At 46.3% G+C, this 13,915-nt stretch overlaps 1 protein-coding gene across 1 annotated transcript in view; it reads left to right on the forward strand.

Annotated features, from left to right (window-relative positions):
- The window catches only part of pknox1.1 (pbx/knotted 1 homeobox 1.1), a 127,549-nt gene that overhangs the window by 63,520 nt on the left and 50,114 nt on the right, over positions 1-13,915 (forward strand). The window contains exon 6 of the mRNA XM_041211931.1: positions 13,583-13,715. Within this exon, the coding sequence (XP_041067865.1) occupies positions 13,583-13,715 (133 nt within the window). The remainder of the gene's footprint in view (positions 1-13,582; positions 13,716-13,915) is intronic.

Here is a 13,915-nt window from a genome sequence, read left to right on the forward strand (position 1 = left end):
ACCATCGAGATAAAAACAGAAAACTGCGGATGCTGGAAATCCAAAACAAAAACAGAAATACCTGGACTTTTTACGTCAACTTTGTTCTTCTCCGCCCATGCTGCCAGACCTGCTGAGTTTTTCCAGGTATCTCTGTTTTTGTTTTGAAGCCAACCATCACCTTGCCTCCGAAAACCATCAAGATTTGAAATCCAGCCAAGACTCAATCCCGAGACTGCCGGTTTTGAGACACTACCTCTACTACAATAACTTGCATTTATATAGTGCCTCTTATGTAATAAAGCATCACTGGAGCATTATCAGACAAAATTTGAGGACAGGTGACTAAAAGCTTGGCCAAAGTGTTTACACTTTAAGAAGAGACTTAAAAGAGGAGAGAGATAAAAGCTTAGGAAGGGAATTCCAGAGCTTGGGGCCATAGAGTCTGCCAATGGTGAAGCAATTAAAATCTGAAGTTCACAAGAGGCCAGAATTGGAGAATTGCAGAGATGTCAGAGGGTTGTATGGCTGGAGGAGATAACACAAATAAGGAGGGGTGAGGCCAGGAGGAATTTGAAAACAAGGATGAGAATTTTAAAATTGAGACATAGCTGGATTGGAAGCCAAGCCCAGGGGTAATGGATGAATGAATTAGGTGATGGGCAGCAGAGGCTTAGATGAGCTGCAGCTTAGAGAGGTTGTAAGATGGGAGGCCAGATGTGATAGTTGAGTCTGGCAGTTATAATGCCATAGATGAGAGTTTCAGCAGTAGATAAGCTGAGACAGGGAATTGAGATGGGTGGTGTTACAGAGGTGAAAGTAGTAATCAGCACTGAATTCTGTTCTTTCACTTCACTCTATAGAGTTTCTCTCAAAGCTGCAGCTGTCTCTCAGAGGCCCTGTAAAGGTTGTAAACTAACTAAGAATGTACCTGAGATAAAAACAAAATACTGCGGATGCTAGAAATCTGAAATAAAAACAGAAAGTGCTGGAAAAACTCAGCAAGCCTGGCAGCATCTGTGGAGAGGCAAACAGAGTTAATGTTTCGAGTCTGTATGATTCTTTTTTAGAACTAAAGAGAAGTAGAAATGTGGTGGAGATTATACTGTTTAAGAGCAGGACTTGAAACATTGGGCGGAATCATCCCAGATCTGCATTAAGTGCAGTAGCCGGCCGCAATGGCAGCTTTTCACGCCGTGTCATCCCAAACCCGGCGTATTAATTATGCATTCCCAGGAAACGCACCATTTCCATGGTGCGTGGACTCTCATTCGGCCGGCACGCTGTCACCTCGCCGCTTCCTCACACCAGGCGCCATATTTAAAACCCAGCTGCGTGCACACCTCTCAGTGCTTCCAGCCCACGGCCACTGCAAAAAAGACATGACCCGGAAAGGAAAGAAGACTGCAGCCCCCAGGTTCAATGATGCATCCCCCAAACACCTTTTGGATGGAGTGAAGGCCCATCGTGATGTTCTGTACCCCTGCTCTGACCGCAGGATGGGCAGCATCATCATCCGGCTTGGGAGGCGGTGGTCAGCACCAATGCCCTGCAAAACAGGACAGCCGCCTGGTGCCACAAATGGATGAATGATCTCCTCTGTCCCGCCAGGGCAAGTCACGCTTCTGATCACCCTCAACTCACACACTCAGAAACCCTTCACACATCCACAGAGCCCTCACTCACTGCCAGTGCAAGAGACATCACCATTCACTCTCTCACACACACCGTCATTGTCCTCATCCCGTCCATGGGACCACTCACCACCCACACATGCCAGGCATATTTATCATCTGGCCTGGCAGGCATCTTGCTTACACTCCATTCACCTCTATTCATGCAGGACAAGCTGGCACACAACAAGAGAGAGGTCCCAGACCAGTGAAGGAATGCCAGAAATCAAGGTCCTCATGGACTTTGAAATCAGGGCCACCTAGCTGGCCAGTGATGATCTGGACCATTCCTGTGCTGACGGTGAGGTCGGAGCTGCTGTACCAAGTGAGGATCCAACAGTGCAACATCCATCAGACAAACATGCAGTGAGTGATGTGTCCTCTTTCACAGGCCACTGCCATGCACTAATTCACCAAGGCTCCTTAGACATCACCTTCCAAACCCATGACCACTACCATCTAGAAGGACAAGGGCAGCAGATAGATGGGAACACCACTACCTGGAACCTTCCCCTCCAAGCCACTCACCATCCTGACTTGGAAATATATCGCCGTTCCTTCACTGTCGCTGGGTCAAAATCCTGGAACTCCCTCCCTAACAGCACTGTGGGTGTACCTACACCACATGGACTGCAGTGGTTCAAGAAGGCAGCTCACCACCACCTTCTAAAGGGCAACTAGGGATGGGCAATAAATGATGGCCCAGCCAGCGACGCCCACATCCCGTGAATGAATAAAAATAAAATTCTCTCCTTCGAAAGGCACATCTGCCAAACAGCTGACGGAGTCCACGACCCAAGGCCTCCAGTCAAGCCCCGAAGAAACTTCATACCTCTGCTCCTGCGTCTTATGGTCTAAGAAACCTCTGAAGAGGAATCTGAAGGCACCCTCCCTGAAGTCCCATCACAACGCTCACCCACACCCTCTACCAGCACAGAAGCATTCACCTCGGTGGGACTGAGCTATCTGATCCACAGCAGGCACTGGCAGGGACTTCCCAGGAGTCAGGCACTCGGAGGACTGCTGGAGGGGAGAATTTTTGAGTCTGAGTCAGATCACGAGCCTCTGGACTCGGTCATGTCACAGTTGCTGCAGCTGCAACGGATGTCTGCAGCACTCCTCAGATTGCAAGGCATGATGGAGGAGTCTGTCTGTCTTCAGGCTGAGGCGATAGCACTAGCATGCCAACGCACCGAGGGCAACACTGGTAGGATGGCTGCCGCAATGGAGACTTTGGTCAAGGACATTACTCCTGCACTGCTGCACGGGATCAAATCCATCATTGATGCCATAGTTAGCCTCCAACAAACTGTACGCGAGAGGGATGTGCAGCAGCTGAACCTCACTCCAGCTTCCTCTTCTCCTCAAGGAGTCAGCCAGGGGCCCTCAGGGAGGAGGATCAGCAGGTGCACACCCCAGGGCCGTCCGCCCAGGTGACTCCGGGAGCGTTTGGCCCATTCCTGTGACCCCAGCAGCTCCAGCTCCACAGGCCCAGGAGGGTGTCACTGTCACACAGCAGGACCCCGAAAGCAGGCTAGGGCTCTCCAGGTCTCAGCCCTCCAGAGGATGCCCGCCAGGGTCATCACAGACAGGGCGTCACAGTCAGCAGGCTGCCCCCACCTCTGCTGTGAATGTCCGGGGAGCACCAAGATGTAGTGGCAGAGTTAGGAATGTTAAGAAGATTTTGTTGTATAGCCTGGGCATGTGTGTTAATCACTTGTACACACTGTTCACTATTGTCAGTAACTCACAAGAACATCTCCCTGCCTGTGGCTCCTTGTTCCGATGAGCATTGTTCTTGTCACTCAGATGTGAAACCTTCCTGCACAAGATAAAGGCAGGTGTCTCAGTCCAGGGCCTCTTCCTTGTTCTCTGTGCACCTTCAGACCACAGTGATGGTCTAGTCTCACACTCCCGATTACTGATGCCTGCACCTTGGCAGTGCTGGTTGTTGCTGCTACAGTGTAGTGGGCAGGCACCTCAGGGTTCTGCCACTCTCTCTGTGTGCTCTCAGCACCTTGTTAAGGAGGGGCTGGCCCCCCATCTCTTCAGCATCTGTGACCAGTGATGCTGTGCTCCTGAAGGGGGTCAGGTGCTGAAGGCGGACAAAGGATCAGATGCTTTTAAAGTTTCATGGCTGACTCTCTATGATTATGACCACAGAGCGCAAGTGAGCTGCCCTCAGTCAGACAGGCGTCAGACATTCTCAGAGGCTATGTGAAGATCTGTGGAGTGTCCTCACTGCATGTCGTCATTATTCTCCTGCAGTCGAGGGGCCATTAGGACCTCCGCTGCATCTCCATGACAGGAGCATTCTCACAGAGGGTATGTGCATTGTCTAAGCCTAGAGTTAAACATTCACCAGATGCAATGCAAGGATCTTTTGGTGTCTCCTCACTGTATGTCGTCAGCATCCTCCACAAATCTAGCAGCTGTGAGGCCTCCCGAGCGTGCCTGCCTCACTGGCCAGTGCGAGGGCCTCATCAAGGACCTCCTCACTCTCATCACCATTGAAGTCCTTTTCATCAGAGGAGACCTCCATCTTCTCCTCAGTCAGTTCCTCTCCCCATTGCAGCGCCTCATCTACTCTGGAGACTTCCTCCTTAGCCCTCTTGAGGCTTCTAGCATAGATCAAAGTACCCGCACACACAGCCTGGGATACCCCCCTTTCCCAGTACAGCCCTCATCCTGCAGTCTCTTTCCTTGCCCAAGGCCACTTCTCCCCCTTCCCCAAGCAAGCCTTAGCTTTGCAGCTGTTGAAAATTCACCCCGTTTTACGGCTGGTCTGGTAGGTACAGACCTGCCCGTGAGCCTCCCTAACAGTGATGTGGTGCTGCCTGTGAAGCCTGGAGCTGATGACTGCGAGTGCTGCCTGAAGCCAGGTCGGCAAACAAACCTCAAAATCCTGAGCGAAGTGCAGCTCGCCTGGTGCATGTCACTTACGTACAGTTGTGAAATGCGTTGGCATGATTCCCGGATTATCCAGCATTGGGGTATGATTCCAGCAAGCAGGGCTTAAAATGAGTTGCTGAAGTATTGAAATTAGGTTCCTGATGTGCAGCTGTGGGAAACGTGGCCTACCATTGACAGGCCGAGCAGACGATCGCAAACTGGTTTGACTACAGCGTGAAAGTAATTTTTGGCCTTCTCGCCATACTGTCCACTCAGGCTGCCAAACATGCCTGCCACCAATGGGAGCGGAAAATTCCACCCTTAGACTTTTCTGTCTTCACTTTGTAGTAAACTCAATGCAACGGACTAACCTACTTTCTGTTCCTTCCTGTCTCTGTATGTGTGTGTCTCTCTCTCGCTCTCTACTTTAGGTGATTGTTTAACTTCCCTGAACTACTAACCCCCTCAGTAATCCAGCGCTTCACTTCAAGAGTCGTAAAACCTCATTAAAAATGTATGTATACAAACAGGGCCTGCTCTGTCTCTGAGAAAACTCTAAACTGAAACCAATACCCAGGTTTCACCTTTCTTAAAACACAAATAAAAAATATAAATTAAACTTAAATCTATCTCTCATTCCTAACACCCACAAATGCAAACATAAATTGCTTAAAATTATCCGTAGTTCCTAACAACATCTGTCAGTGATGATGGTTTCACTGACTGCCCAACCAGAGGAAATACATCTACCCTGTTCACCCTAACAAATCTGTTCATAAATTTAAGAACCTCTCTTAAGCCTTCTCTGCACTGAGAAAAATACTCTCGGTTACTCAAGTCTATTCTCTTAACTATAGTTTCTTCCCCCTGGTGAATCTGTGCTGTATGTTCTCTATAGAAAGGATACTCTGTGAGTTAACTGTTATTATCCCTTTGCTCTCATGTACTATGCTATTGTTTATAAAGCCCACAATGTGATTGGGGTTTGTTCTGGTTTTATCGATACATGCTTCCAATTTCAAGGAATTCTGTGTTTAAAACCTCAAGTGTCTGTTCACTTACACTGTTCAGCAACTTTCCCTTTGAATGTATGTTGCCATCCCTGCTCTTTGCGCCCAAAACACAGTACCTCATACTCCTGCTTTCTGTCTGCTACTTTGGTTTTTAACTGTCCTCCTTGCAAATCACTTAAAGTCTGCTAATGATACAAAATGCAGGATTGTTCCTCCTATTTCAAAGTCCAAATTGTCTGACCCCTAGAATACAATACTTTAAGCCCATCTGCAATCCAAATACACCCATTTCTCAAATTATTTATTTCCTAACTATCAGCCAAACCTTTACTCCATGGTGCTACTTTCCAACTGGTACCATATGCCTGAATTATATTCCTTTTTATCCATCTGATCATTTCCAAAAACTCTTATTTATCAAACATGACTTGCCTTTAAGCAAAGGACTTCAATTATGTGAAGAGATGAAAGAAACTGGGGTTATTTTCCTTCAGGCAGAGAAGATTAAGAGAAGATTTGACAGAAATATTCTGAATAATGAAGGGTTTGATAGAGTAAATAAGGAGAAACTGTTTCCACTGACAGGGGAATCGGTAACCAGGGCACACAGATATAAGGTAATTGGCAAAAGAACAGGAAGGAAGATGAGAATTTTTTTATATGGTGAATCGTGATGATTAAAAAAAGATGGAAGCAGATTCAATAGTAACTTTTAAAAGGGAATTAGATAAATACTTAAAAGGGACTTTGGGGAAAAGAGCAGGAGGAGTGGGACTAATTGGATACTAGTCGCTCTTTTAAAGGGCCAGCACAGGCACGATGGGCTGAATCCAATCTTTTGCGATCTATCATTCTGTAGTTCAATAGCAGATCTGTGCTAGCTGTTCTTGATTTCTAAATACTCACTAATTGGATCCCAAATGATGGATTAAGTGTTTTCTGAAAACTGATATCAGACTAACGATGTTGTTCCTCGGTTTATTCTTTAGTCGCTTCTTGGATAGAGATGTTCATTTAATTTATTCCCCTGTAACCACCACCCAACCACCACCTCCCACGCACCCCCACGCAGCCCCCCCCCCACCCAACCCATTGCCTAGAAAGACAAGGGTAGCAGGCACACGGGAACACCGCCACCTGGAAGTTCCCCTCCAAGCCATTCACCATCCTGACTTGGAAATATATCGCCATTCCTTCACTATCATCGGATCAAGATCCAGGAACTTTCTTCCTAAAGCATTGTTCTAGGCAATTGGGGAGGGTGTGGTTAGTGAGCATTTAGAAATCAAGAACAGCTAACAGATCTGCTATTGAACTACAGAATGATAGATCGCAAAAGGTTGGACTCAGCCCATCATGCCAGATTGCAAAAGGTTGGACTCAGCCCATCGTGCCTGTGCTGGCCCTTTGAAAAAGCGGCTAGTATTCTAAAGCAGTGTGCACAGGGACTGTGGCAGTTCAAAAAGGCAGCTCACCACCACCTTCACAAGGGCAACTTGGGATGGGTGATAAATGCCGGCCCAGCCAGCAACGCCCTTATCCCATGAAAGAATGAAAAAAACCTGCAACTCAATTAAATAACCGGAACAAAAACCATTTTGGATGTTCCTCCTTTATACTGTTCTTATAATCAGTACTTATTGTTTATTTTGGCCAATTGACTATCAGGAGTTGAGCCTATATTCTTACTTCCCTTGGCATATCTGTTCTCCTGTTGCATAGTATGGAAGCTGCAGGTCCTTTTGTTGCGTGCCTGAATTACCTGTTTAATTGGTCAGCTAATGGCGTTCTTACTTAGACCTTTCCCTTGGCACATGAGGCAGACAAACACACATTTATGTCTGTTTCCATGGCTAGTTATTTTCCTGGAACAGGTCACCAGAGGCTATAGCTTGAGGGATGCCACTCCACATCAAGCATGGCTGACCAGGAGACTCTTTCTGCCTGCCATTGGCATATCAGAAGGATTTGCAGGTTGGTAATCAACCTGTTTGGCCACATTATGAATGCTCTCCTGTGGCTTCAAGTTGGACTTGAACCCACAGCTTCTGTCTCAGAGGGAGGGACGTTACCACTGTGCCACAAGACCTCTGTCAATGGCAGTAGTGTGAGAGAAAATCACTGGAGCTGTGTTATAATCTGGTGAGTGCAGGGAACAGGTAGAAAATACAGGTAAAAGGATTACCCAATTCACAAAACTTAGAACAAATTTTGTGTGACTCTGCTAACTCTAAACACTTAATGAAAGAGCTGCAAATTTGGGTTTTCCCTGGATACTAGACTGGGGCTACTTGCTCCCTTCAGTGGTTTGAACGCCTTTTATAAGAAACGTTGTCAAACAACCCTATTTTTGTTATACAAAAGTGTGCTCTGGGAGGGGAGGGATAATACCTCTGTGATTTTAACATTTTACTCATGGAAGACACGAGCAGACAAAGGTTGATATGAATTGTTAAACTGTTTAATTTTATAACATCTGAACTGGTAAAGCAACAATTTTGAGTGGATTCATTTGTCTCTATCAATACCACATCTCCTTGCCAAATAATAATTAACATATTACGCTTGCCCACAACACTGGGTCATTTTGACCCAGCAGAGTAGCTGCTATTTGTTCTTGGCAACGAACGCTGCTGGAGTCAGATTAATAGAGCTGTGACAGCAATGGGTGGGAATGCACTAGAATGTCAAACTATCTCTCAATGTTTGCAGCATGCTGCTTCAGTGTGGAAGCCTGCTCTTAATCTATATTTACCAGCCCTATGCCCCTGTGAATGTAACCCCTTGAACTAAGTTTATCTCTGAAGTAGAATTTCTAACATTGTGCCTAGATTGAAACATAGAAACTAGGAGCAGGAGGAGGCCATTCGGCTCTTCGAGCCTGCTCCGCCATTCATTATGATCATGCCTGATCATCCAACTCAATAGCCTGCTCACACTTTCTCCCCATACCCTTTGATCCCTTTTGCCCCAAGAGCTATATCTAACTCCTTCTTGAAAACATACAATGTTTTGGCCTCAACTACTTTCTGTGGTAGCGAATTCCACAGGCTCACCACTCTCTGGGTGAAGATATTTCTCCTCATCTCAGTCCTGAATGGTCTACCCCGTATCCTCAGACTGTGTCCCCTGGTTCTGGACTCCTCCACCATCGGGAACATCCTTCCTGCATCTACCCTGTCTGGCCCTGTTAAAATTATAAAGGTTTCTATGAGATCCCCTCTCATTCTTCTGAACTCCAGCGAATATAATCCTAACCGACTCAATCTCTCCTCGTATGTCAGTCCTGTCATCCCAGGAAACTGTCTGGTAAACCTTCGCTGCAGTCCCACTATAGCAAGAACATCCTTCCTGAGATAAGGAGACCAAAACTGTACACAATATTCCAGGTGTGGTCTCACCAAGGCCCTGTATAATTGCAGCAAGACATCCCTGTTCCTGTACTCAAATCTTCTCGCTGTGAAGGCCAACATGCCATTTACCTTCTTTACCACCTGCTGCACCTGCATGATTACCTTCAACGACTGGTGTACAAGGACACCTAGGTCTCGTTGCACATTCCCCTCTCTCAATTTATAGCCATTCAGGTAATAATCTGCCTTCCTGTTTTTGCTACCAAAGTGGATAACCTCACATTTATCTACATTATACTGCATCTGCTATGCATTCGCCCACTCACTCATCTCTGCATCCTCCTCACAGCTCACCCTCCCACCCAGCTTTGTGTCATCTGCAAATTTGGAGATATTACATTTAATTCCCTCATCTAAATCATTAATATATATTGTGAATCCCTGCACCAACCTCTGCAGTACCCCACTAGTCACGGCCTGCCATTTGGAAAAAGACCCGTTTATTCTTACTCTTTGTTTCCTGTCTGCCAACCAGTTTTCTACCCATCTCAACACACTACCCCCAATCCCACGGGCTTTAACTTTACACGCTAATATCTTATGTGGGACTTTGTCGAAAGCCTTCTGAAAGTCCAAATAAACCACATCCACTGGCTCCCCTTCATCAACTCTACTAGTTACATCCTCGAAAAATCCTAGTAGATTTGACAAGCATGATTTCCCTTTCGTAAATCCATGCTGATTCTGCCACTGTTTTTCCAAGTGTTCAGCTATTGAATCTTTTATAATGGACTCTAGAATTTTCCCCACTACCGATGTCAGGCTAACTGGTCTATAATTCCCTGTTTTCTCTCTACCTCCCTTTTTAAAGAGTGGGGTTACATTAGCGACCCTCCAATCTGTAGGAACTGTTCCAGAAGATGACCACCAATGCATCCACTATGTCAAGGGCCATCTCCTTAAGTACTCTGGGATGTAGATTATCAGGCCCTGGGGATTTATCGGCCTTCAATCCCATCAATTTCCCCAATACCATTTCCCTATTAATACTGATTTCTTTCAGTTATTCCTTCTGTGTTCCCCGTGTTCCCCAACATTTCTGGTATGTTACTTGTGTCCTCCTTTATGAAGACAGAACCAAAGTATGTATTTAGTTGGTCAGCCATTTCTTTGTTCCCCATTATAAATTCCCCTGTTTCTGACTGTAAGGGACCTACATTTGTCTTGACCAATCTTCTTCTCTTCACATTCCTATAAAAACTTTTACAGTCAGTTTTTATGTTCCCAGCAAGCTTACTCTCCTATTCTATTTTCCCCTTCTTAATCAATCTCTTGGTCCCCCTTTGCAGAATTCTAAACTGCTCCCAATCCTCAGGGTCTGTTGTCTTTTCTGGCCAATTTGTATGTCTCTTCTTTGGATCTAATGCTATCTCTAATTTCCCTTGTAAGTCATGGTTTGGCCCCTTGTCCTCACTTATCACCCCACCAGCTTCCGCATTCAAAGGATCATCCTCCGCCATTTCCTCCAACTCCAGCATGATGCCACCACTAAACACATCTTCCCTTCACCCACCTGGCATCATTCCGCAGGGATCGTTCCCTCTGGGACACCTTGGTCCACTCCTCCATCACCCCCTACACCTCAACCCCCTCCCACGGCACCTTCCCATGCAACCACAGAAGATGCAACACCTGCCCCTTTACCTCCCCCCCTCCTCACCGTCCAAGGGCCCAAACACTCCTTTCAAGTGAAGCAGCATTTCACTTGCACTTCCTTCAATTTAGTCTACTTCATTCGCTGCTCCCAATGCGATTTCCTCTACATTGAAGAGACCAAACACAGACTGGGTGACCGCTTTGCAGAACACCTTCGGTCTGCCGCAAGCATTATCCAGACCTCCATGTCGCTTGCCATTTCAACTCTCCACCCTGCTCTCATGCCCACATGTCCGTCCTTGGCCTGCTGCATTGTTCCAGTGAAGCTCAACGCAAACTGGAGGAACAGCACCTCATCTTCCGACTAGGCACTGTACAGCCTTCCAGACGGAATATTGAGTTCAACAATTTTAGATCATGAACTCTCTCCTTCGTCCCCACCCCTTTCCGATTACACCCCCCCCCCACACTTTTTTTATTTTTTTTTCCAATAATTTATGTAGATTTTTCTTTTTCCACCTATTTCCATTATTTTTAAGTGTATTTCCATCCATTGTTTTATCTCTACCTTTTAGCCTTTTTCGATTCCTTCCCCCCACCCCACCCCCACTAGGGCTATCTGTACCTTGCTCGTCCTGCTTTCTACCCTTAATTAGCACATTCCTTTAGATAATATCACAACCTTCAACCCCTTTGTCCTTTTGTCTATGACATCTTTTGGTTATCTCCACCTATCACTGGCCCTCTATCCAGCTCTACCTGTCCCACCCCCACTTAAACCAGCTTATATTTCACCTCTCTTCTAATTACTTAGTTCTGTTGAAGGGTCATTTGGACTCGAAACGTTAACTGTGCTCCTCTCCGCAGATGCTGCCAGACCTGCTCAGTTTTTCCAGGTATTTTTGTATTCTTGTTTTGATTTAGGCCACCTTTCCTGTTTTACTTTTGTGCTAAACAGGAATAAACAATTGTTGCAGTTCACCCATGCACTCTTTGAATGGTTGCCATTGCCTATCCACCTTCATCCTTTTAAGTAAAGTTTCCCAATCCATCATAGCCAACTCATGCCTCATACCATCATAGTTTCCTTTATTAAGATTCAGGACCCTCGTCTCAGAATCAACTACGTCACTCTCCATCTTGATGAAGAATTCTATCATATTATGGTCGCTCATCCCCCAAGGGGCCTCGCACAACTAGATTGCCAATTATTCCTTTCTCATTACACAATACCCAGTCAAGGATGGCCTGTTCTCTAGTTGGCTCCTCAACGTATTGGTCCAGAAAACCATCCAGGAATTCCTCCTCCACGGTATTGTTACTAATTTGATTTGCCCAAAATATATGCAAACTAAAGTCACCCATAATTACAGATGTTCCTTTATTACATACGTCTCTAATTTCCTGTTTAATGCCATTCCCAACATCACCACTACAGTTTGGGGGTCTATATACAACCCCCACTAATGTTTTTTGCCCCTTAGTGTTTCTCAGTTCTACCCATACAGATTCCATATTGTCAGAGCTAATATCTTTCCTCACTATTGCATTAATTTCCTCTTTAACCAGCAATGCAACTCCACCGCCTTTTCCTTTTTGTCTGTCCTTCCTAAATACTGAATATCCCTGGGTGTTCAGTTCCCATCCCTGGTCACCCTGCAGCCATGTCTCCGTAATCCTGACTATACCATACGTATTTACATCTATCTGCGTGGTTAATTCATCCACTTTATTGTGAATGCTCCCCGCGTTAAGGCACAAAGCCTTAAGGCTTGTCTTTTAAACATTGCTTATCCCATTCCCACTATTTTTCACTGAGGCCCTGTTTGATTCTTGCCCCTGATTTCTCTGCCTATCACTTTTCTTATTCCGCTTTCTGTCTTTTGTTCTTGTCTTTGATTCCCCTTCCTCTGACTCCTTGCATAGGTTCCCATCCCCCTGCCATTTTACTTTAAACCCTCCCCAACCACGCTAGCAAATGTTCCCCCTAGGACATCAGTCCCAGTCCTGCCCAGATGTTTGTACCGGTCCCACCTCCCCCAGAACCAGTCCCAATGCCCCAGGAATCTGAAACCCTCCCCCTCACACCATTTCTTCAGCCACGTTTTCATCCGATATATCCTGCTATTTCTACTCTGACTGGCACGTGGCACTGGTAGTAATCCTGAGATCACTACCTTTGAGGTCCTACTTTTCAACTTATTCCTAACTCCCTATATTCTGCTTTTAGGACCTCATCCCTTTTTTGACCTGTGCCGTTTGTACCAATGTGTACCACGACCACTGGCTGTTCACCCTCCCCCTTCAGAATGTCCTGTAGCTGCTCTGAGACATCCTTGACCCTAGCACCAGGGAGGCAACGTACCATCCTGGAGTCTCGTTTGCGGCCACATAAATGCCTATCCATTCCCCTTACAATTGAATCCCCTATAACTATGGCATTCCCAAACTTTTTACTCCTCCCCTGTGCAGCAGAGCCAACCACAGTGCAACAAATTTGGCTGTTGCTGCTTTCCCCTGAGAGGCCATTCCCCCCAACAGTATCCAAAGTGGTACATCTGTTTTGCAGGTCTGCTGTGGCAGCTGTGTGTATGCACTGCCGCAGCTCACCTAGGCATCTTCAGCAGCAGCTTCCTAACCCACGACCTCTACCACCTAGAACAGGGGCGGCAGATGCATCGAAACACCACCACCTGCAAATTCCCCTCCAAGTCACTCACCATCCTGACTTGGAAATATATCGCCGTTCCTTCACTGTCGCTGGGTCAAAATCCTGGAACTCCTTCCCAAACAGCACTGTGGGTGTACCGACACCACATGGACTGCAGCGGTTTAAGAAGGCAGCTCACCCCCACCTTCTCAAGGGCAATCAGGAATGGGCAATAAATGCTGGCCCAGCCAGTGACACCCACATCCCAAAATACAACAGTGACCAATTACAGCAGTTCAGGGTTCGAAAATGAAATTAATTACCATTTTTAATCTGCTTTTCTTTTGCCAAAATGTTCTCCACTAGCTTCCTGTTCAGAACACAACCATCACCACCTTACCTGGTACCATCAGTCCTCAGGGAATCGTAGTTCCTGCCTCGGCTTTGCAGCAGGGAAATGTCACAGTGACAACAGTAAACCCTACTCAAGTTGTAACAGGTACGTGAGTCATTATAAACAGATATCACATGGGTCTTGAGCTCAAATCCCACCTTGGAATGTCTGTTTGTCCAACATCCAGTAAAGAATGAGCAAAAACTTCTCTAACTCAATATTGGTCAAAGCCACTATCTTTTGTCTCCTAAGAGCCAACTGCATTCCTCTCCCTGACCCCTGTCTGAGGCTGAATCAGACTGTTT

Source organism: Carcharodon carcharias, chromosome 18 (assembly GCF_017639515.1).
Source record: "Carcharodon carcharias isolate sCarCar2 chromosome 18, sCarCar2.pri, whole genome shotgun sequence".
NCBI lineage: Eukaryota > Metazoa > Chordata > Chondrichthyes > Lamniformes > Lamnidae > Carcharodon > Carcharodon carcharias.